Below are 26,210 nucleotides of genomic sequence, written 5' to 3' on the forward strand. Positions count from 1 at the left end.
CTTACATATTATTTATGTAAAAATAATAAGACTTAAATTATTTTCTATTTCAGTAATATATTTCTTTTTTTATTTACTACCTAATTTTTTTTTATTTTACTAACATTTTTAAACTTTTGTTTTTAATAGTTTTAATCTGTTAAATGATAAAGTAACTAGTTAAAAAACTAACATATCATCATTTAAGTGATGATATGACAGACTAAATAATAATTTTAAAAATATCAAGTAGTTTAAAAATAAGTAAGTTTAAAAAACGAACGACCGATACTAAAAGTAAATTTAAAAATATCAAGTAGTAAACTAAAAAAATATTTTTTAGATAATAAATTGAAAAAAAAAGTATATTGCAGATATGAAACTCATTTAAACCAAATAATAATTATTAATTATTAGGTTCAACAGTCTAAGTTAATGGGAAAACTAAAAATACAAATGAAAAAAAATTATGGGACTAAAATTGGGCAAACTTTTTCAAGGAACTAAAAGTGAAAAACAAGATAAAATGAAAGACCATTTTCATAATTTACCTTTTTTGGCAATTTAGAAATCGCCAGAAAATTTTAAAAAGAAATATTTTGCAATGACTACCACATTAGTAGTTCATGTGGCAAGCCACGTGGATGCCACTTCATTACCAAACAGTTCGAGTTAACGACTGACTAAAAACGGAACGGAAAGTCTGTGGGGGTGGATCGGTCAAAATGTTTATGAGAAACTAAAATTGGAAATCCACCTAAGAGGAGGAACTAAAAACTTATTTAACCCTACAATAATTTTATGGAAGAGAAAGGACAAAACCAATAAAAGCTGGAAGCTGATTTTAAAAAACCTAAGAACTGCAGTATTTCTACTACAAATCACACTGCCTGCAAGCCACTGTAATGCATAAAATGAAAATCTGATCATCCTACTTACAACCATTTATTAATCCTTGTTTTAACATGTTATGATAAAGAAATTAAACCAAGAAAGCAACAGCATATATCCTGACACTGCTCAACTTCCTTTTCCATGCTGGATTTGGTGAAGAAGAACCGCCGCCAGCTGCAGTGTTGCCTGTAGACGTCTCTGTGGATCTATATCAGCATCATCTTCCTGCAAGCTACTATCCAGCTGATTTCCATTGGCCTCTCTTTGTTGTTGTTCCCTTTGAACCATCTGTGATAACTGAGGCACATTTGAGATCTGTTGTTGCTTTTGCATCTGTAGCATTTGACCCATCTGAGATGTTGAAAGATCAGAATTCACCAGATTGTTGTTTTCTGTAGCATATATCTGGGGTGGTCTGGATGAGTTGTCGGACGAGCTAAATCTGTTAATCTGTCGGGGATCAGCCAACACTGATGTGCTAGAAGAGCTTCCTGATTGCCTCTTCTGCTCAAGAAGCGACGCTGCTAGTTGTGCAAGCTGTTCTGGGGCAAGAGCTCCCACAGGCACTGATAAAGGATCTAAATGCCTTATATCTGCGTAAGACAACTTGCTATCACCATAAAATGGAATACCAGAAATTCCACTGGAATATTGAATTGCATTTACATCCGGCGCTGTTCTTGGAATGATGGGTTGGCGTTCTTTGGCAATATATTCTACAGGACCACCTGATGGTTGCAATGGTGGAGCTCTATTAGAGAAGTTCTGCAGATTTTGAGAAGACCAGTTTGGTCCAGAAGTTCGCTGCTGGACAGGATAGTTGCGACTTCTGTCATCGTGAGACTCAGCTACAGCACGAGCTGAATCAGAAACTGATGGAGCTGCTGTAAATTTATTTCCCAGAAATGAAAGATTGCTGATTCCAGAATTACTCATTTCTGAAATAGATGGGGATGTAGGTACACGTACTGAAGGAAATGATGACTTTGGATGCAGTATATTCTCATTATAGGACAGCAGGTTTTCGTTTGTCATTTCTCTTTGAATGTGTTCAGGACCATGATTTAAACCAGGGTTCTCCAACCTCAGAATAACACCAGATATGCTCAACCTACCAGGTACCTTCAGTATTTTCTCTGAGAACTCTGATGGAGGAACAAGAAATAAAGTGGTCTTGTCATCCAACTTGGAAACTGCGGCACGCTTCTTTTCCTCCAGATAATGCATAAATTCGTTGTAGCATTGCATGTCAGCATCACTTCCAGGCACAAAGAAAACAACCCAAACACCAACTGCTTGGTAGTAATGCTTTGAAAGCATATCTAGACCAGTTTTTGCAGTGCAATCCAAGAATTCAGGTCTGAAATCAACGTATTGACATTAACACTCAACATAAAACAATTGAGAGGAAAATAATGATAGTAAACTGCATTGGAAGTGTGCTATAGTTGCATGGTTGCAATGTTGAGTGTACTAGCCATAGTTATTAATCAGAATTCTCCTTCACTACCATTTCGTGGCAGAGTTTGATCTTGGGGTGGGAGAGCTTCTTTTAAGCTAATTAATGTTTCATTATCTCTTCTTTGGTTGCTGTAGGGGGATTCCAAATCCTCCTATTCTGTTCTTTTCTATCATCTAAGGAATTCTTTTTGTTGGATATTGATGCAGAACCAGAAAACCAAATATAGTAGATATTGTGAATGAAACAGGGAGACCTTGATTGAATTGAAAAGATAACAAGAACAAAGAAAAACATACAGGAATGGGTACCCAGCCTGTCCCAGAGCTAAGCTCCTCTATCCAAAATGATAATAATCCAAAAACAGAATGAATCCCCCTTCTCTCTCCAAATCTGTTACTAATAACCGTAAAGATAACAAAAGGCAAAATATCTAACTCCACACCCCAAAATACCCCTTAACTAACAATTGAGATAGGTAGAGAGAGAAACAGGGAGAGAGAGAGAAAGGAGGGGGGGGGGGGGGGTTGAGAGAAAAAGAGAGTGGGTGACTGTAGGATCCCAACGGAATCCCAACAGAGATGAGTACGGTCAGCAAAGCGAAATTAGGAGAAACTTGAGGGATGCATTGGACGTAATCTCGTTCTATTTCACAAGATTTCCTGAAGATACAAATGAAACCGAGCTATGGTATGTGTTCAAAAAATGGGGGGATGTTCAAGAAGTTTTCATTGCAAGAAATAGGAATAAGTGGGGGAAGAGATATGGCTTTGTTAGATTTAAGGGGGTCAAGGATGTCACGACGTTGGAGAGAAAGCTGGACAGCCTGGTAGTAGGAGGACTAAAGATGCATGTAAATGTACCAAAGCATGGCAGAGAGAGGATGGTACGTGGAGAAGGTAGCAGTGGACGAAATCAGGGAAAGGAAAAACCACCACAACATGTGAAAAAGGCAGCCTCGTTTTTTTTTTTTTTCGCACAGCAAAAATCGATATATAATTTTATATATAATGCAGTACTAGGTGTGCTGCATACAGAATAGATAGTACAAGGCACATATGCCTAACCCATCTGAAAATTACAAAATAACAATAGCTGGATCCAAAAAGAAACCACCCCTAAGACAACTCCTCCCTCAAACTAGTGGACCATTGGTTAAAATGAATATGGAAATCTTTGTCCATACATTTTAACCAGGCCCAGGAATGAAATAAAGCTTCATCCATGACTTTTTCGGAGTTGAAATTCTGGTTATTAAAAACCATTGAATTTCTATGCTTCCAAATAGTCATAGATAAAGCTATCCAAAGCACTGCCCATCTATTGTCTATACATCTTTTGCTACTCCAGTTTGAGAATTGGATAAAGTGATTTTTTGGATCAATGTTGAAAGGACCCACTCTGTCAGCCCATCTCAAAGCCTCCCACCAAAGGCATCTAGTTCTAGTGCAATCGAACATGACATGACCAATAGTTTCCTCCTCTCCTTCACATAGAGGACATGAATACGATGAAAGGCACACCTGCCTCCTTCTTAAATTAGCCTTAGTAGGCAACCTATCTTTAAAAATTCTCCAAGAGAATGCAGCTGCTCTTGGAGGAATTTTCAGATTCCACATAAACCTGGAAGCATTATCTTCATATTCTGAACTGCCATCTTCCATGAGAAAACTGTATGCTGATTTTGTGGAATAGGATCCACTAGGGTCAGCCCTCCAAATGAGGTGATCCATTCTAGAGGAGTGAATCTGAACTCCGTCAATCTCATCCATGAAAGCTGCCACCATATCAATTTCATGATCGAAAAAGTTTCTCCTCCATTGGAACTTCCAATCCCACCCATTTTCAACATTCTGACCCATCAAATTAATAGTCAGGTCCTGTTGCTGACTCACCTGATATAAAGCAGGGTATTTGTCTTTAAGGGTTATATCCTCTTCCCTCCATTTGTCTTTCCAGAACTGGATTCTAGCCCCATTACCCACCTTCCACCTCAAGTGAGTGGTCAAACTACACTGGTGTTGCTGCTGGAAGATAAGTTTTAAATCCTTCCACCAAGGAGAACTGTCACCACTACCTCTACCATGTAATAAGGCATGCCATCCCCCATATAAAGACACTAAAATTCTAGCCCACAGCTGCTGAGGATTGTTTGCCAACTGCCACCCCCATTTTCCTAACAAGGCTTCATTGAACTTGTTCAAATCTTTAATACCCAATCCACCTCTAACTTTAGGTAAACAGACTGTATCCCATTTAACCCAAGGGATCTTATATGTGTCATTGCCACCACCCCAAAGGAAATTTCTTTGAATAGCTACTATTTTCTGAGCAACTTTTTTGGGAATTCTGTAGAAGGACAACAAGTAAATAGGCATTGCTGTCAGAACAGAATTGATAATGGTAATTCTGCCCCCCATAGAGAGACATCTATGCTTCCAAGCTGCCAGCTTGGTCTGAAATTTGTTAATGATAGGCTGCCAAACACTCCCACTTTTAGGACTAGACCCCACTGGAATTCCTAGGTACAAGAAAGGAATATTCATCTGGCTGCAGTTGAGAAAAAGGGCCGCATCTCTACACCATTCCTCAGATTTTCCAATGCATCCAAACTGACTTTTTGAATAATTGATCCTGAGTCCAGAAGCCATCTCAAAACATGATAAGATAGACTTTAAAACTCTGACATTGACTGACATAGCCTTTCCAAAGAATAGAGTGTCATCTGCATATTGCAGAATATTTATATCTTCCTTCAAACTTCCAACTTGATAACTGCTGTACAGATTTTTGGATATGGCTGACCTCATTAATCCTGTAAGCCCTTCTGCCACCAAATTAAAAAGGAGGGGAGCAAGGGGGTCACCCTGCCTTAAACCTCTCTTGGGTGCAAACTCCGAAGTAGGACTTCCATTAATTAAAATAGACACTGATGCGGTAGCAAGGCAACCATGGATCCACTTTCTCCACCTTTCACAAAAAGAAAGGCAGCCTCGTATGTGCAGGTCCTCATGGCAGAAAGCAAGAAATTTCCCACAGGGAGGTGCCAACCAGTTTTGAGCTCCGCTGGACCTGCATCTAATTCATCGGTGCAGATGAACATACCTGTGGATGAAAATATATGGCTAAACAGGACATGGGTGGGAAGACTGAGGGACCTACCAATGTTTGACAGGATAGGAGATAACCTTATGTGGACTGGGTACAATGGCATCATACCGAAGTATATCAGAGATGATATGGTATTATTAATGGGACTCACAAAGAACAGGGCTGCACAAATGGCGGAGGAAGTAAATGGCCAACGATCGGCGATATTTTACTTGTTGGAAAAGTGGACCCCTCAATTGAGGACTGGACACTGCTTGGTATGGCTTTTATGTTGGGGCATACCATTGCATGCCTGGGACGTCAAGCACCTTTAACAGATCGCAACGTCGGAAAAGTGGTGGAGGTGGATGACGATATGGATGAATTACACAGGTTGGATAGGGGGCGGATCCTGGTTAAGACATCACGTCCACCACTAATCCAACATAAGGTCTCACTTTGGATTAATGGAATAGAGTATACTGTCCATATGACTGAGGAATTTTGTGATAACTGGGATAGATGTAAGTGAAGGGGGAAAGGATTCATAGGGTCATCAAAGGATATAACCTCTGTCGACAGTGACAGCGAAGCAGGTACAGAGATGATGAGCGGAGATGCCATGTCGGACAAGGAACCGGCACCGGAGGAGGCCTGGCTGACTGTAACAGGGAGCGAGAAGCAGCAAGGAATCATAGCGTCACTAGGGACCGAAGGTCAATACCAGCCCGTCAAACCTCAGGTCAATAACCAGAGGTCTTTGCCGCCAACACATCAGTGGGCCATACCAGCAACCTGCAAGGTCCAAAAAGACACTGAACGAAGCAACATCAGGCCTGACAAAAATAAAATACTACAGGCACAAGGGACTGTTGATGGGTCAAATCATACACCTAACAACAAGCTATGGAAAGAGGACAAAACAACTAGATACAAGATGCATAAGAAGGTGCTTAACGAGGCAGCAGAGGTAGCAGCTGTAATCCTGGAAAGAGAAATTTCAAGGGATTTAGAAAACAGCATCGGGGAGAGTGGGAAAAAGGTGGACCCATTGACGGTAGCAAATTTTGAATTTAAGGCCACAAATCCACATGTTGTCTTACAAAATGTGGAGGATGGTGGGCCCTTAATGGGCTTCTCAAAAGACTACCTATGTGATAAGATAAGGGCTCCAGAAAGGAATAACCAGTGTGAACAAACAGGCCCAAGACATTTGGGAAAGGTGTATTCAAGAAGTAGAGGGTGCAGAAAGAAATTGGACCAAGTTTCCACTGCTGGATTGGTAAGAAATACAGATAGCTACGCCCAGCAGGAAGTCATTATCTAACTGAGAACCAAGAGGAATTTTCACCAGCAACCAGTGGTAGTGGGTTAGAAGAACAGGAATGAATAATAACACCAGATGAAGTGCAGATTATAACTCAGCCCCATTTGCAAAAAGATAGCCACCACACAAGTGAGAATACAAAGGAAGCCTCAGCACAATGGGAGATGGCGCAGAATTTGGGAGTTACATGTGAGGGAGGAGATGCAATGGTGGTCACAATTTACGAAGATGGAGCTGAGGGACAAGGAGGATGCCAATAAGTTGGGTAACAGGAAGCCTGAATAATAAAGATTATCACATACAACATAAGGGGGTTAGGGAGGGGAGTGAAATGGGCGGCGGTTAGAAGAATGGTTAGAAAGGAAAGAGCAGACATGCTGTGTATACAAGAAACTAAGAAGGAACAAGTAGATAATTATATTTGTCAAGCTTTATGGGGTAATACAGATGTTAAGTGGGAAATGCAACCTGCCGTCAGTAGAGCAGGAGGACTGATATGCCTATGGAATGAAAGCTCTTTCAGATTGGATAGGAAGGTGTGTGGGCAAGGATTCATCTATCTAGAGGGCATATGGGTCCCAGATGCTCATAGAATGGCTATAGTTAACATATATGCACCATGTGATATGATCCAGAAGAGGAATTTGTGGGGTCAAATCACTCAATTGAAAGCTCTAAACCCAGACGTGTTGTGGTGTATACTTGGAGATTTTAACAACATTCAAACAGCAAAGGAGAGAGTAGGGTTGAGCCAACGTAGGGTAAATGATGCCACTATGGACGAGTTCAATGAATGGATAGAGAACATTCAGGTTGAAGAGGTGCCTTGTGCGGGGAGAAAATTCACCTGGTATAAGCCAAATGGAACAGCAAAAAGCAGACTTGATAGATTTCTTGTCACTGCTGATTGGTTGAGCAAAATGGCAAGGTTCCACACAGTTTATTCTGGAAAGAAATTTCTTGGATCATTGTCCGGTCTTGCTAAAATCAGAAACTGCTGATTGGGGACCTCGCCCTTTCCGGATTTTAAACTGCTGTTTCCATGATAAATCCTTTCGAAGGGTGGTTCAAGAATCTTGGTCGAATAATCAGGTAAGGGGTTGGGGGGGTTTTATGCTCAAAGAAAAAATAAAAGGAATTAAAGCTACCTTGAGAGCATGGAATAAGGATCATTACGGAGACACCAGGCAGAAATTAGTAAATATTGAGAAGGAGTTAAACAAAATAGAAGCTGAAGGAGATGTGAGACAGCTATCTGCTCAAGTACTTATGTGCAGGAAAAATCTTCAGGAGGAGTTATGGTCAGCAGCTCAATCTTTCGAGTCCTTGTTAAGGCAGAAGGCACGATCACGATGGATCAAAGAGGGGGACATTAACTCAAGGTTCTTTCATAGATTTGCAAACCCAAAATGCAAATCCAGCACCTTGAGAGGAGTGTTTGTAAATGATGTATGGGTTGATGAACCTGGGAGGGTGAAGGCGGAAACGTACCTGTTTTTTAAGAACAGATTTCAAGAGGTTGAATGGGTGAGACCCAAACTAGATGGGGTCAGATTCAAAGAAATTGGGCAGCAGCATAACATCAGACTGTCGGGCCCATTCAGTGAAAATGAAGTTAAGGAGGCGGTTTGGGAGTGCAGGAGTGATAAGACTCCTGGTCCAAATGGTCTAAACTTCAGATTCATTAAGGAATTCTAGGAAATTATCAAGACCGATATGCTTCGATTCATGGATGAGTTCTATGTACATGGATCTTTCCCGAACGGGTGCAATGCATCCTTCGTAACCCTTGTACCTAAGGTCAAGGATCTGCAGTACTTACATGATTATAGACCTATCTCTCTCATAGGGTGCATATACAACATAGTGGCCAAGGTTTTAGCAAGGAGGTTGAAGGGGGTGATGCCACTATTAATTGATGAGACGCAATCAGCATTTATAGAGGGTAGACATTTGCTGCAAAGTACTATCATTGCAAATGAAGTGATCCATGAAGCAAAGACAAGGAATAAGCCATGCTTGGTTTTCAAAGTAGATTATGAAAAGGCCTACGACTCAGTATCTTGGGAGTTTGTATTGTATATGTTGAAGAGGTTGGGTTTTTGTGGGAAATGGATATCCTGGATTGAAGGCTGCCTAAAGCCTACTTCTATTTCCATATTGGTTAATGGTAGCCCTACATCTGAGTTCATCCCCCAAAGAGGCCTAGGACAAGGTGATCCTTTAGCTCCATTTCTGTTTAACATTGTTGTGGAAGGATTAAATGGACTAGTGAAAGAAGCAATGGATAAAAACCTGTATCAAGGTTTCAAAGTGGGCAGAAATGAAGTCAATATCAGCATACTGCAGTATGCAGATGACACACTTTTCCTTGGGAAAGCATCCATGGAAAATGTGAGAGCCATCAAGGTGATTTTAAGAAGTTTTGAAGTCTCAGATCTTAAGATTAACTTCTCAAAGAGCAAATTTGGGGTAATTGGGATGTCGGAGAGTTGGAAGGTGTCTGCTGCTAGCTATCTAAATTGCGAGCTACTGACCATACCTTTTTTATACCTGGGTATTCTGATAGGGGCCAACCCTAGGGGTTCTGAGCTGTGGGATCCTATTGTCAAGAAATGTGAGAGGAAATTGGCCAAATGGAAACAAAAATTCCTATCTTTTAGGGGAAGGGTAACACTCATAAAGGTTGTCCTAAATTCTATTTCTATATATTTCTTTTCCTTTTTCAGGGTTCCAAAAAGCGTTCTGGACAAATTGGTGTGGTTGCAGCGGCGGTTTTTGTGGGGTGGAGGGGCCGAGCAAAAGAAGATAGCGTGGGTGAAATGGGAGTCAGTATGTCTACCAAAGGAGAAAGGAGGAATGGGAATTAAGGATCTTAGGAAGTTCAACTATGCTCTTCTTGGTAAGTGGAAATGGAACCTTTTCCATAATCAAAGACAACTGTTGGCTAGAAAACTAACCTCAAAATATGGAGATTGGGGTAATTTGGAGGGGGTATGCAGAGGCAGTAGAGTATCAGCTTAGTGGAAGGATATAAACAAAATATTTTTGGCTGGTGAGGATGGAAGATGTCTAGCTAAAGGCATACAATGGAAAATGGGGTGTGGAGCAAAGGTTAGGTTCTGGGAGGATGGTTGGAGGGTGGATGGAGTACCACTTAAGCAGAAATACCCTACACTTTTCACTATTTCGAAGCAGCAAAATCAATCTATTCAGTGTATGGGTACTTTATCAGATGTAGGTTGGGAGTGGGATCTCAAATGGAGACGCGAACTTTTTGACAGTGAGCTGGATATGGCGGTGAGGTTTCTAGAAGATTTACAAGGCACCAACATTCATCCAAAAAGACAAGATAAGTGGATTTGGAAAGAGGACGTCTCAGGCATGTACACAGCTAGGAACGGGTACAGCTTGCTCATGGCAGATCAAATTAATGAAAATCAGGATGGCTTTTCACGGAGTTGTGGAAGGTCAAGGTCCCTAGTAAAGCTGCCTTCTTTGTGTGGAGACTTATCAGGGACAGATTACCCACTAAAACCAATTTGTGCAGGAGGCATGTGGAAATTCATGATCTTACATGCCCATTTTGCAAAAATAAGGAAGAGGATGCAGCACACCTCTTTTTTAGTTGCAGCAAGATCATGCCACTTTGGTGGGAATCATTATCGTGGACAAATACCTCAGCCCCATTTCCAAAGAACCCCCGTATGCACTTCCTCCAGCAAGTGCTTCGAAATGGAAAAGACACTAGCTATCAAAAATGGCAATGCTGGTGGACTTCCTTGACATGGAGTATCTGGCAGCATAGGAATAAGATTGCTTTTGAGGAAGAAAGGCTTAATGCTAGTAAGATCTTGGAGGATGCCATATTCCTCTGCTGGACCTGGTTTAAAAATCTGGTTAAAGGTTTTGACATGCCTTTTAATCACTGGTCTAGCAATATGAAGGAGACTTTTATGGGATGGTGGGGGGGGGGAGGGGGGTAATAATTATAGTGGGGGTAATGGTGACACTAGCAGAAGGCTGGTACTATCGTTTCTTCATTCATGTTGTAAACTATGTATTAGGTCACCATAGTCTTACCTAAATTGGTCTCTCTGTAATCATCCAGTACAACTTGTACTGTTACATATATAATACTATTATACTTTTGCAGATTAATAAAATGACCAAATCACCCTTCTAATGCCCTTTCCTCCCGTAAACACGCCCCCACCTTCCTTGGTTGTCTTCGTGTACTAAAGGCTCACGTAATTCTTCACCAATGGTTGTATCAATACCTCCCCCTTGAGCAATTGTCTTGTCCTCAAGACAAAGAGTAGGAAATTGGCTCTAGATTGAGATTTCATCCTCCCATGTTGCTTCGTCCACTGACTTCCCTTTCCATTGAATCAACCACTGTTTCAATCTTTCTCCATGCTTGATCACTCTCCTAGAAGCTAAAACAGCTTCAGGTTTGATGATGTCAGCTCTATCATCATCCAGCCCAGTAGGTAAGTCTGCTTCTGCCTCATAATTCCCCACTGCCTTCTTGAGTAAGGACACATGAAACACGGGATGAATTCTTGAAGTGGGAGGAAGTTGCAGTTTGTAAGCCACTTTCCCAATCTTTTCTAGTATTTTAAATGGCCCATAATACCTTGCACTGAGTTTAGGACTAATTCTAGCTATGACTGAATGATGCCTGTGTTGTTTAAGCTTTAAAAACACCATGTCTCCTACTTCAAACTCCCTTTCCTTTTTGTGCTTATCCGCCTGGGTTTTCATGCGATCTTGGGCACTCAGTAAAAATGTTTTTAACTGTCTCAATGCCTCATCACGATCAATTAACTCCCTTTGAGCTGATTCTACTCTCACTTCCCCTGGAATGCACTGTATAATCTTGGGAGGTTCACGACCGTACACCGCTGCGAAAGGAGTAGTCCCTATAGACTCGTGGTATGTGGTATTGATCCAGAATTCTGCCTAGGACAACCAAAGGGACCAATTTTTGGGCTGGTCAGTAATGAAACAACGCAAATAGGTTTCAAGACACCTATTTGTGACTTTGGTCTGTCCATCCGTTTGCGGAAGGTAAGTTGTACTCATCTTGAGCATTGTCCCCTGTAACTTAAAAAATTCCTTCCAAAACAAACTCATAAATAAAGGATCTCTATCACTCACGAGAGATTTTGGAACTCCATGTAGCCTCACTACTTCCCTTACGAAAATCTCAACAATTCCCTTGGCAGTATAAGGGTGTTTCAATGGAACAAAATGGCTATATTTGGTCAGCCTGTCCACAACAACCAGAATAGCTTCATAGCCTCTCGAACAAGGCAACCCTGTGATAAAATCAACTGATACATCCTCCCAGACCTGTTCCGGAATAGGAAGAGGTTGCAGCAATCCTCCAGGTGAGGTAGCACTATACTTCTGATGCTGACAAATGTCACAAGCTTGCACAAACCGTTTGACATCTTCTTTCATACCTTTCCAAAATAAATTGGAAGTCAACCTCCGATATGTCCTATAAAAACCCGAATGACCAGCCTGAGGAGTAGAATGAAATTCCTCTAGTAACTTCTGAATCCAAGGAGATTTCTCATGCACCACCAACCTCCCTTTATAAAGCAGCACTCCCTGATTATAGGAGAAACCGGTATGGGCCTCTTTATCCTGTCGCAAATCACAAATAACCTTTTTCCAGTGGGTATCTTGCTGCACCTCATGAGTCAACTGCTGCCAATCTAACCACTCAAGATAAGAGATCATATTAGTCAATTCGGCGTCCTCCAAACTCCTTGACAGGGCATCAGCTCCTTTATTCTCGTTCCCAGGCTTATAAATTATCTCAAAATTATACCCCATCAACTTGGCCAACCAATTTTGTTGATTACCTGTTAAAACCCTTTGACTTAGCAACTGTTTTAAACTCCTCTGATCTGAAAACACAACAAATTTCCTTCCTAACAGGTATGGCCGCCAATGTTGGATAGCAAGGACGACTGCCATCAACTCTTTCTCATAGGTAGATTTAGATAGATTCTTCTCACCCAATGCCTAACTGAAATATGCAATTGGATGGCAGTTTTGCATCAGGATTGCTCCAATTCCTGTTCTCGAAGCATCGTATTCTAACTCAAATTGCTCTTCAAAATTTGGCAATCTCAACACTGGTGCCTCCGTCACACGCTTCTTCAAAGCATCGAATGCTTGTTGAGCCAAAGCACCCCATTTAAATCCATTTTTTTTGTTAGAGCAGTCAGTGGCCATGCAATCTTACCATAATCCCTTATAAACTTCCTATAATAGCTCGTGAGGCCTAGGAAGCCTCTGACCCCCTTCACATTCTTTGGTCTAGGCCACCCAAGAACACTTTTCACCTTGGCAGGCTCGACCGCCACTCCCTGCACAAAGATGATATGACCCAAGTATTCAACTTGTTCTTGGCCAAAAGTGCATTTCTCACGTCTTGCAAACAGCTTGTTGTGCCTCAAAACTTCCAGAACCTGTTGAAGCAGCTGCAAGTGCTCTTGCCATCCTTTGCTATACACAAGGATGTCATAAAAAAAACCAACATCCTTTTTCTTAAATAATCTCTGAAGACATCATTCATCAAAGCTTGGAAGGTAGATGGAACATTCATCAGCCCAAAAGGAATTACGAGGTACTCGTAATGGCCCTCATGGGTTCTAAACGTTGTTTTAGGTATGTCTGCAGTCCTCATACGCACCTGGTGATATCTTGAGGTCAAATCCAGTTTAGAAAAATACTTAGCTCCCTGTAACTCTTCGATAACAGGAATTGGGAATTTGTCAAGTATTGTAACCCTATTCAATGCCCTGAAATCCACACACATACGCCACTTATTGTTCTTCTTCTTAACCAAGATGACTGGACTAGAATAAGCACTCTGGCTATATCGGATATGCCCATTCGCCAACAACTCTTTCACCTGTCTCTCTATTTCATTCTTGTGGAGGTGTGGATACCGATAGGGTCTTACATTAATTGGAGCCACTCAGAGTTGGAGAGTAATATTGTGCTCACGAGCTCGTGGGGGAGGCAAACCAGTGGGTTCCTTGAAAACATCAGCAAATTTCTCCAGAATACTCTCCAAAACTTCCTGCGGTTCTCCCTTCACTCTATTCTCCTGAACCTCTTCTGTCCCTTCCATTAAATGGCACAATGAATGGCACAAAGATAACTTTGGAGACATGGGTAATAAAGTTAAGCAGATTCAGCAAAAGCTAAATGATCTGGAAAATTCACTATCAGCACAACCTTCTGATCAGCAAATCCAGGAGCTCAAGAAGACTCAAGCTGAGCTTTGGGAGAAGGCAACTATCCATGAGTCCTTTGTAAGACAGAAATCTAGAAGCAAGTGGATTAAAGAGGGAGACAGCAATACAGCATATTTTCACAGAATCATTAATTACAGCAGAAGGAAAAATGCTATGAGGGGTCTGCTGATTGATGGTTCTTGGGTAGAAAACCCTAACAGGATTAAGGCTGAAGTAATGCATCAATTTCAGAGCAGATTTTCTGAGCCTCATCTGCTGAGACCCAACTTAGATGGAGTTGCTTTTAATGTCCTGCACCCAATTCAGAGGGATTTGATGGTGGAGCCATTTAAAGAGGAGGAGATATATTCTACAGTGTGGGCATGTGGCAATGACAAAAGCCCAGGGCCTGATGGGCTTAATTTTAGATTTATCAAGCACTTTTGGAAAGAGCTGAAACCTGATTTCTTAAGATTTCTAGCAGAATTTCATGTGAATGCTGCTTTTCCTAAGGGCCTCAATTCTTCATTCATTGCTCTTATTCCTAAGATCAAGGATCCTCAAATTATTAGTCACTTCAGACCCATATCCCTCATAGGAAGTGTATACAAGATTATTGCTAAAATCCTATCTAATAGGCTAAGTAAGGTTCTGGATCAACTTGTTGATGAAAGACAGTCAGCATTTGTTAAGGGTAGACAGCTGTTACATGGAGTCTTGATTGCTAGTGAGGTTGTTGAGGAGGCTAGGAGGCAAAAGAAATCTTGCTCGGTGTTTAAAGTGGACTTCGAAAAAGCTTATGACTCTGTGTCCTGGCAATTCCTATTTTATATGATGAGAAGAATGGGGTTCCATGAAAGGTGGATTGGTTGGGTTAAAGGCTTCCTTTCATCAGCTTCAATATCCATCCTTGTAAATGGAAGTCCGACTGAGGAATTTAAGCCTCAAAGAGGATTGAGACAAGGGGATCCCTTGGCCCCTTTATTATTTGTCTTGGTTGCTGAAGGGTTAACAGGTTTGATGAGGGAAGCAGTGTCTAGAAACTTATTTCAGAGCTTTTTGGTAGGGAAGAATAAGGTCCCAGTGAATATTCTCCAGTTTGCGGATGACACCATCTTCTTTGGGGAAGCTTCTATGGATAATGTTAGTGTTATCAAGGCTATTCTTAGAAGCTTTGAAATAGCTTCTGGCCTGAGAATCAATTTTGCCAAGAGCCAACTGGGAGCAATTGGTCAATCTGATCAGTGGATCAGATGTGCTGCTGATCTCTTGAATTGTGGTCCACTGCAGCTTCCTTTCTGCTACCTAGGGCTGCCTATAGGTGTCAATCCGAGAAGGAAGGTGGTGTGGGAACCTATTATCAACAAATTTGAGGCTAAACTGAACAAATGGAGGCAGAGAAGTATATCCATGGCTGGTAGAATCACCCTAACTAATGCTGTCTTAACAGCTCTGCCATTGTTTTACATGTCTTTTTTCAGGGCTCCTTCAGCAGTGATTAACAAGCTCATTTCCATCCAAAGAAAGTTTCTTTGGGGTGGTAACCAAGAAGGGAAGAAGATAGCTTGGGTGGCTTGGAGTCAAGTGTGTGCTGTTAGAGAAAGAGGAGGATTGGGAGTTAAAGACATTACAGCTTTTAACAAAGCTCTCTTAATCAAATGGAAATGGATGATGTTTCACCATCCAGACCAATTGTGGAATAGAATTTTAATTTCAAAATACAGGGGATGGAGAGGCTTAGATGAGGGGCCCACAAGGAAGCACTTCTCATTCTGGTGGTCTGATTTGAGGTCTACAATTAATCACAGCAGTATGGCAGATGTGTCCAGGCAATTCATTTGGAAGCTGGGTAGGGGTGATCAAATTCTTTTTTGGGAGGACTCTTGGGTGGAAAGAGGGATAAGGCTAAAAGATAGGTTCCCGGAATTATACCAACTCTCATCTCAGAAACTTCAGACAGTGACAACCATGGGATCCTTTTGTGAATCTGGGTGGGATGGAGCTTTTCTTGGAGGCGCAATCTGTTTGATAATGAAATGGGAAGAGCCTCAGAGTTTATTGATCAAACTGCTGCAATTAGGCCATCTACAGTTTTGAAAGACTCTTGGGTGTGGGGAGCTGACCCTAAAGGAATTTTCTCTACTAATTCTGCCTATCTTTATATTAAAGCTGATCATCTTCATGAAGATCAATGTCTTGGTTTCCATCACCTATGGAACATGAAAATCCCTCCTAGAGCCCTAGTCTTTGCTTGGAGACTTCTATGGGACAGATTGCCCACTAAGGATAATTTAATTAGGAGGCATGTTACCATTGAAAATGATTTGTGCCCCTTTTGTCAAAACAAAGTTGAATCTGCCTCCCACTTATTCTTCTTGTGCCATAAAGTTATGCCTCTATGGTGGGAATTCAGCTCATGGGTAAAGGAACCTAGAGTGCTCCATTGGAGGCCTATGGATAATTTCATCCAGCATTATTCCATGTTAGGATTGAAAGACACTAACAGAAGGTGGAAAATCTGGTGGATAGCAGCTACAACATCAATATGGAAGCTCAGAAACGACATTATCTTCAACAATCATCCTTTTGTCATCTCCAAGCTGGTGGATAATACAATTTTCCACTCTTGGTCTTGGATGAGGGGGTGGGAAAAGGATTTTACTGTTCCTTTTCACCAATGGTCTTCAGCTATGGCTGTAGCTTTTAAGTAGTGTTTGTCATGTTGGGATGGGTTGTATTGTTTTTGTTGGGATGTTAGATACTTTTAATTGCTTTATGACTCAGGAGACCCTACCTCCTGTGGTTTGTTGTAGTACCTCTGGTACTATGTATCTTTTATTTTCTAATTAATATATTATTATTTTGGCCATTAAAAAAAAACAATGAAATAAATTTGAGTTCTCCTGGTTGGAGACCCGTCAAAACTTTCTCTCCCTGGAAAGCATTAATCTTCATAATCTACCTTCTCCAATCCACATGCATTTCCCCTAAGAACTTAGCCATGCCATTCCCAAAATCAAATCGATGTCCTCCAGATCAAAAAGACAGGTGTCAACCACAAAACGACATGCATCAACCTCCACCGTTAATCTGTGACAAACCCCACAGGTCAGAGTTTTGTGACCATCACCCAACAAGATTCGCATGCTCCTCGTTTCCTCCCACTTCCATCCCATAGCCTCCACTAACTTCCGAGAAATAAAATTATGGGAAGCGCCGCTGTGAACAAGTATAAAGAGGGGAACATCGAACACCTTACCTCGCATCTTCATTGTCCGTGAATCACCAATTTGTTCCACCTGAGAGCTTAATAACCTCATAGCACTACATTCCCCATCAAATTCAGCTTGCATGTATCCTACCAATATGACGCGTAATTGTTTCATAGGACATTGGTGGAATGCGCCATACGACTCTCCACATTTAAAGCAAAGCCCTTTTCGACAACGTTCCATAAGGTCCTGGTAAGCTAAATGCTTAGTTCCTCTATCTCTGGGCCAGTTTCTATTTTTTTTCTCCAATGTCAGCTGGTGCATTTGGGCCAGGCCCATTACCACTCCTTGTCCTCCAAAACTCCTCGGGTTATTTCTAGCCAATACGTTGGAGCTGATCCGAAAACCCAAATAAGATCCGCCACTCCCACGTGTCTCCTTTTTCTCACTCCAGTTTCTGCCATGGCTAGACAGCTCCAGCTTGATAGCTTTTGCGGCATTCATCATCCTTCCATGTGACATTGGGCTTACCACATTTAAACTCCTCATCCTCGAACGAATTTCTTCACGTAGCCCATGGATGAAATAAGCAAAACACTGTTCGTCATGGAGCCTCGGAATCTGAGAAGTTAGACATTCAAACTTCTTGATATATTCCTCAACACCTCCAGTTTGCTGCAAAGAGGTCAACTGCTCAAACACGCTTCCTTCCCCGATACCTCCGTAGTGTTCCAATAGTTCGTGTTTGAGATCGTCCCACGTCAACTCGTCGTAATCGCTGAGTAAGGCGTTGAAGAAATAAATGGTTTCATTCTCCATACAGAGCTGAGCGAGGTTCACCTTCACTTCCTCGCTGGTTTCGTGAACACGAAAATAAATCTCAGCTCTCGTAATCCACCCCGCTGGGTCCTCTCCATTAAACATGGGTAACTCCACCTTTTTGAGGGATTGACGAAATTCCTCCAAGGCAATTCCCTCCAATGGCTTCAAGCTCACACTTGCCTTCGGTTTCTCACTCTCCTTCTGTCCCACTGAGTTCTCACCTCCATCTTCGTCTCCATTCCTCCTAAAACCTCGAGATATGGCTTCCATCAGTTTGGTCTGTTGCTCTGATTTTTTCTGCAGCTGGTCCATAATCGATTTGCTTTCTGCAGCCTTAAGACGCAATTCCTCGATTGATGATCGAACCCAATCCAGCTCTCCTTCTACTTGAATCATGCGTGCCTCCATTTTCGGTGATTCCTGTCGTTGATTCTTTTTCTGATTCCTAGTTGTGGGCATCCACAGATGAGAATATCCGGCAGGTCGGACCAAATTGATGCAGAACTAGAAAACCAAATATAGTAGATATTGTGAATGAAACAGGGAGACCTTGATTGAATAGAAAAGATAACAAGAACAAAGAAAAACAGACAGGAATGGGTACCCTGTCTATCCCAGAGCCAAGCTCCTCTATCCAAAATGATAATAATCCAAAAACAGAATGAATCCCCCTTCTCTCTCCAAATCTGTTACTAATAACCGTAAAGATAACAAAAGGCAAAATATCTAACTCCACACCCCAAAATACCCCTTAACTAACAATTATGACCAAATCATCCTTCTAATGCCCTTTCTTCCTGCCCTTTCCTCACGTAAACACGCCCCCACCTTCCTTGGTTGCCTTTGTGTACTAAAGGCTCACATAATTCTTCACCAATGGTTGTATCAGATATTGTATTTGTGGCTTTTCACAATGGGCATATTTTAGGATCTACATAATTATGGTAATTAGAAAATTAGGATATCGATAACTAATCTCTCATTTATTACCCATATTTTACAATAACACTCTCAATTGATTACATTGACACCCGGATTCAATTGTCTATTGTTTTCTTTCAGTCAGCATTATTGAGTTTTAATTCAAATAAGCTTAATTACTGTTGTAGTCCCTGAATTTGGGGTATGTGCTTTTTTTAGTCCCTGAATTTTGAAAAATTGCATCTTTTAGTTCTGACATAATAAATTGACACTTTGTAATAGGTTTTAGCTGTCTTAAATTAATTTTTATTTTTTAGCCACTTGAATTTGCATTTGAAAACTGTCACAAAGTGCTAAAAAATCCACCACAAAGTACTTAAAACCGTTACAAAGTGTTAATTTATTATGTCAGAGACTAAAAATCAATTTTTCAAAATTCAAGAATTAAAAAAAGCATTTATAAATTTCAAGGACAAAAAAGTATACATCCCCCAAATTTAGGGACTAAAACAGTAATTAAGTCATTCGAATTTTAATAAGGTGCTGCATAGATGCGTGCATAATAAATAAATAAAAAATGTTTAATTTGATAACATAGTAGCATATATGCATAATTAGATAAGTCCTAAAGCCACACGAGACACCTCCACTGCAATACCTCTTATTGCATATTTCCTAAATTCTTGACTGCCATTCAATTCCTTTGCTTTAATGTATGTGAAACAAATAACTGTCAACTAATTCTATATATAAAAAAATAATAACAAAGCACTTGAGCATTTATCTGAAATCCTTAATATCTGTATTGTTAAATTCCATCTTAAGCCAATTGGTATTAAGATGCCCAATAGATATATAAATTACATTTCAGTAATTGAGACAGACAATGTGAGATTTTTCAGCAAGTATTTAACAGTTAATTTAATATCATTCCTCTACATTCCATCTGTTTCCATGAATCCAAAAATAGCATGAAGTTACCACACTTTTTGCGTGTTAGCTCCTACTAAAAAAAAAAAAACTTTAGGGGGTAAGTTGAGAAATGTTATACAGCCATTAGATTTAATTGAAAAGTTAATGGTTTCAACATAAACAAAATTCCATGTGGAATAAGTGACAAAACAGTAGAGGGAGGTTACTAGAAAAAGAGTGAAACTATAGGGAAGTGAAGTATAATTCTTTTGTTTTTTCCCCTCTCACATCTCCGTATTATTTTACTCCTTTCAATAGCAGTTTATCTAATGAGTCTTCGTAAAATTTGAATAGCTAAGGAAAAAGATTCAAAGCAAAGACTACATAAATCTTTATAAGAGAGAAAAAACACACATTTGAAAGGAATATTTAATACTTACAACATCATATCTAGGACTTTCCCCACAGGGAAGCAGCGTGCACGACAAACAGGGGTTCCACCTTTAGCAATGGTTCCTTCCCATTTCCACTCAGTTAAAGATGAACTATCTTGTTCAGGCGTGAATCCTTTCTTCTCAACATATGTTGACTGCAGAGCGCTAGGACCCATTTGGAAACTATCATAAGGTTTCCAGCCTTCATGTCTATCTAAACGAGGCAAAGGTGAATTTGGTGGATGATCAAGAGTCTGGTCATAAGTAAAATTTCCAGCATCAAAGCCTTTATCAAAAGGCTCGTGTGGGGGTAAATCCGATAATCTCGGGAAAACACGTCTCTGCCTTTCATACTCAGTGAAAGGATACTCTGGAATCTCTCTTTCAAGAGGTGGAGAACCAGCCTTCATCCTTTTAGCCTCATGTAGATAGGAAAAATCTGGCAAGGCCCGCGGATCTTCAAAGAATTCACCCTTTTGAGAAAATCTCTGTGGAACATTACCCACATGATGTCTTTCTCTTGATGGACTATTCATATGTTCATAGATTTCTTGTGATACTCCTAGTGTTCTCCCCTTCTCTCCGACTTTCCTTTGTTCAAATGTGTTAGTTCCGCCAGTCCATGAAGAACCCCTTTGATCATAAGGATCAGAATCCCAAATCCCGAAATGGTTTGGAGAACCAATGTTGCGATCTGCATTGAAGCTCCGATCCTGTCTGAGGTTCTCAGAAGATCCATCACGCCCACTTGACTTGTAAATTGGGGAACGAGGGCCATTAAATGATCTCCTCTCACTGTTTGATGAACCTGTTTCACTCTTGGCAAAACAAATATGCACCCGGGGATTCCCAAATAACTTCCCCTTCAGATCGTCTCTTGCTCTGCAGGCAGATGTCAGGCTCCTAAAGCGAACAAAGGCATAACTACGACCTGGAAATGTAGTAATCTTCACTATCTCACCAAATGGAGAAAAAGCCTTTCTTAAAATAGATTCGTCCACCTTCAACTGAGCTGGGAACCCAATCCAAAGAACCTCACTGGGTTCTGGATTTTTATCACTCAGCTTGGATTTATCAGAATAATGCAATTCAGGGCTACCATGGTGTCCTCTAAACTCTCTTTGCGAGAAAGGAGAACCCCTTAATGCTGAGTTCCGTTCATCCCATGAGCAATCTTCATCACGTTGCATTGCCGATGGCTTATCCTGTGATTAAGAACATAACTGTGAAATTATCGTACATTCCAAGCATTTAGATTTTAATACAACAACAACAACAACAACGCCTTATCCCACTAGATGGGGTCGGCTACATGGATCAACTTCCGAGATTTTAATACTTTGAAAAAAAATATATTAATTCCATAACCAGATGTGAATTATGAAGATTAAGTGATTATCAACATCCAACATCTTGGGGCACTACGAATTAACTGCTTAATACAAAGCATACTGTTCTTCTAATGGGGGTATGACACGCTAAACCCATAGAAGTGGAACAAGACTAAAATTGCACCATCAAGACTTGAGCACAAATCAAACACGACATCAGACAAAAAAATGGACAAACAAAATACATCAAGACAATAAAACAGTCGAAGCTGTTCAATAGAACAAGTACAAAGTAATCATATCCCACATGGTAGAATCAGCTACATGGATCAATCAATACCACTCTCTACATCAAAGACCAATGTATCATTGACTCTAGTTACGAAGATTCAACAAAGTTTCATATTGGCCTTTAAGTCTAACTGCCTAAACACAAACCTATAATCCCCTCTTCAGTACACATCAATGAAATGTCCTTGATGGTTACACCTTGCAAGAAGAAAACTATAGGAATGCCAGAAGAAAACCTATCTCCGACAAATTCCCAAGCAACATCCCCGTATCTCATCTTTTTTCTGTACTCAAAACAGTCCAGGATGTAACACTGTAAGTTTTTGCAAAAAATAAGAAAATATCACAAAACAAACCACTGTAAGTCCACCTTTTTCATTTGGATCATGTAACATGCAAAATACTTTGCACTTAAATTTTTCACCATAGAACTACTATGTGTTGATTATTTAAGTTTATAACGATACAGGTGTTCAGTACACATGAAATCAAACATGCAGGGATCTCAATATTATTACTACTGCAATCCATTTCTCAAGATTAATTGAACCAAGTAACCAACCCATATGTTTGTGTCCATCAATCACTTCATAGAAACAAGAATATCAGCATATGAAAAAGTCTATTTATAAAGTGGGAGGAAGAAAAAGACCAGGAGCTAGTTTTCTACTTCAATGCTGTATCTGACTGTGCCTAGCACATATAGTACAGAAGTCATTTTAATCATTTGCAGCAAACAAAAACATCCATCAAATCTGATGAGATGCATGTATGATTCAGTAAACATTAATTCTTAGTATATCAGCAAGAGAATTCAGCAAGAAATTTTAAGAACATAACCAGAATTGCTGATGGATGTACCTGGACAGCCACAGAACCAAACCAAAATTTTAAGAATTCAACCAGAATTTTAAGAACCCAACCAGAATTAATAGAACAAAACAAGAAATTTTAAGAACACAACCAGAATCTAAAAACCACAAAATATTGTCAAACATAGCATGGTAATCATGTAATTATTCTGAAACTAGAACTTGAAATGACAAACCAGCAGTCGAACCTGATTGCATCCCAACACAGAATGCATACTTAGATTTACAGTAAGAAATCACCAGAATTCTCAAAACAGAATAAATACCATGCAAGAACTTGGTGCTTCGAAAACCCTGAACTCTTCAACTCCTTCACTGCTGTTTTGACACTAGCAGGAAACACAGGAACTCCCTTGCAGCCTGAGAATAATGTTGCTTCAACTTCCAAAGGTGTTTGTGTAATTTCCCCCTTTGTTAACAACCCTAAACCTAACTCCAATTTCGGCGCTGCTAATGGCCTTCGAAAGAAATGGAGAGTGACAGAGTAATATGAAAAGGGCATGAAGGGAAAATCCAAAATACATAAATGGATTTTGAGTTTTATTAATATAGTCTGTCAACTAAATGGTGTAAAATGGCGTTAACAAAAAGGGGGTAAAAGTTGTCTCAAAACAGAGGGGAGGTCCATGTAGTTTCTTCAAACCTCAACAGAGGTTTGTGTAATTTACTAAGATTTAGTATTTGGAAATATACCCACTTCCCATATCTGTGAGGAAATTTTTTTAGTTGGAACCCACCACTTTTATCTTCTTTCCACTTTAGTTTCTTCTCTACCAAACAACCAATTTGATTTCCTTGCACCCTCTATCTTTCTTCTTCCCCCAATTTCTCACCAAATTCCTCCCTTCCAAACAGAGGCTTAGAGAGAACACTGAAGTAGTCCAGGTCAGGCAAATACATCAGAGATCTCTTAGCCAAAACCAACATGGCCAAGGCTAAGCCCGTCTCATATGCTCTTCAGCAGTTGATTTCCAAACTCAATTATGTGTTCTGTTCTCTCAAAAGAGTTGGTTGACTTGGACTACTACCTAGGCCCTGTTCTATTTTTTAATTTAAATCTTTAGAGCAGGATCACCAATGGATTTCAAGCCAGCGGCAATGGCATTGATTCGAAGAAGCAGAAATCGTTCAATATTCTTTTCTGACGTTGAGGAGTTCGGTTGATCTAGAAGTTCCCAGGCTCGATATGCAGGGTTCTCTAACCCTAGATCATGATCTTTGTTAGAAAGGAACTGCAGAAATTTCTGACTGAATCAGAAATCAAAGAAGCTGATGAGTCTTCAAGATAGGCTCCACTTGTTGCCACACCAAAAAAATCAAGTCATTAGCTTTTTTGATGATTGAATACGAAAAGTTGACTTGAGAAGTCATTGGGAGAAAATTCACCAGAGTTTGGGGATTTGCTGGTGGCAAATTTGGAGTTGAAGGTGTTTGCAGTGGATCGACAGCCTTGGTTAGGCATCAGTAGCTCCAGAAAACATGTTATAATTATGAGAGAGAAGTATAAAACTGAATTTGTATTAGACTATGAGTAATGTACAGAAGGGCTCTATATATAGAGCAAGATACATGAGGCAAATTCTAACTGACCAAACCGAAAGTAACTACCTTTGGCTGTCTAACAGTGACAGGTGCAACTGTCCAACAGTGACAGGGGCCCTACTCAGAGCCTACTATAAGGCAAGGCTTTGGTACCATTACGAACCATCTCAAAAGCTTAAGCTGTTAAAGGAAGACTAGTTAATGGTTTTATACTATATCTCTAACATTTACATTGTAATGAATGGGATGCCAATTCAGGGGTGAAAGCTACACATGATAGGAAACTAGTATCTCAAAGTTATGTTTCCTTTAGATCTCTTATTTCCTTGAGTTTGGGTGATGGTTCTTGTGCTAAATTTTGGGAGGACATTAGAGTAGGTAGTTTTTCCTATACTCTTTCTACTTTGCATAGAAATAGTGGCAACACACTATTCATTCAAACCAGTGTTATCAATGGCACATGGTGGAAGGCCAAAATTCTGCCATATAAACAAGCCATTGCGGCCTACGACGCTGCCATAGCAGGCCTCCCTTCACAGATTGCCTACGGCGGTTGGCAAAAAATTTGCCACGCCATTCCACCATGGCCGTTTAACTACATTGGTTCAAACACACTATTGTTGACTAAAATTTATTAGGATTCATGAAATAATATAGGTCTCAGTCCTCATTTAATGAATTTAACTATTAATTTCATAATTTTCAATAATATCAATCATCTATATGTGTGTTGGAAAAAGCATGTTGGATAATGTGTTGCTAAAATTTCTCTTTCACATAATGCCCCTGGAGATTTTTACTTCCTTAAAAAATTGCATAATAGGAAATTCTCTAAATCACAATTCGTTATGGTGCTACTTGATTTCGTCTCAAACAAAAGGATATGGACCCTTGACCAATGTTTTAAAAACCGGCTTAAATCGATTGGTCCAACCAGTTAGACTGAGAACAGGTGATATAACTAGTTTGAGCCATTTAGTGGATGGGATATGCCAATAAATTGATGTAAACTGATATGACCTGACCGATTTTATGGTTGAATCATATGGTTGAATCAGTGACCCAAACTGATTCACTATTTTTTTCAATCAATATGCATTTCATGCTTCATTTCTTGTGTCACACACTCCAACACAAGCATTGCACATTGTGCACATCATGGTCTTCAGTATTGGATATAGAATGGTAAAAATTAGGATTGTTTCTTTTTGCATCAGTCCATTGGGAAATCAATTGAGATTAATGCCAATGACTTATTTCAAAACTGAAGACCAATAATTGCTTAGTCTCTTGATTATTGTATGATGTGCATATTAACTTTTTGAAACTAGTTCTCATTTGTTTTTGCATTGCTCGACAATTTCCCATCTTTGGAACAACTTTGGAGTTTTTGGTGAAAATCGGATTTTCCCTAAGGACATCCATCAAATCCTGTGTGTTAAAAGACTGGTATTATTTTCAATGTGTGGTTGTTTTGTGTAAAAGGTTGGAATGGAATGATAGAATATATTATTGGTCATTGGATACCTCTTGATTCATTTAGGATCAAGCATTTCTTCTTAAGGGGTGAAGGTTAGACGTTCAGAAAGATTGGCTTGTTTTCTATTGTATGTTTCTCATTTTTATTTTTATTTTCCTTTTTATTTTGTTACTATTTAGTTTCTTATTCTCTCACATTCGTACCTCTCCTTTCTATCTTAATAAATTATCAATTATGTTTATCCAAATAAATAAATAAGACTGATGCACTTTGAATATTATATTTAGGCATAGATGCTCTTTCTAATTAATTATGCCTCATGTGATTTAGCAATAAGGAAGAAAAAACCTCATAAATTCAATGTCTAGACTTCAAGTAG

The 26,210-nt window shown here is 39.9% G+C and overlaps 1 protein-coding gene across 2 annotated transcripts in view; it reads right to left on the reverse strand.

The window, feature by feature from the left end:
* Positions 1–797: 797 nt before the first annotated feature.
* LOC100811668 (flowering time control protein FPA) overlaps positions 798–26,210 on the reverse strand; it is a 30,607-nt gene continuing 5,194 nt past the window's right edge. For both annotated transcript variants that reach the window (XM_003556761.5, XM_014772649.2), the window contains 2 exons: positions 20,322–21,520; positions 798–2,233 (listed from right to left, as the gene is read on the reverse strand). In XM_003556761.5, coding sequence (XP_003556809.1) covers positions 1,000–2,233; positions 20,322–21,520 — 2,433 coding nt within the window. In that variant the 3' untranslated portion in view covers positions 798–999. The remainder of the gene's footprint in view (positions 2,234–20,321; positions 21,521–26,210) is intronic.

The sequence above is a fragment of the Glycine max genome, chromosome 20 (genome assembly GCF_000004515.6).
Source record: "Glycine max cultivar Williams 82 chromosome 20, Glycine_max_v4.0, whole genome shotgun sequence".
NCBI classification, from domain to species: Eukaryota; Viridiplantae; Streptophyta; class Magnoliopsida; order Fabales; family Fabaceae; genus Glycine; species Glycine max.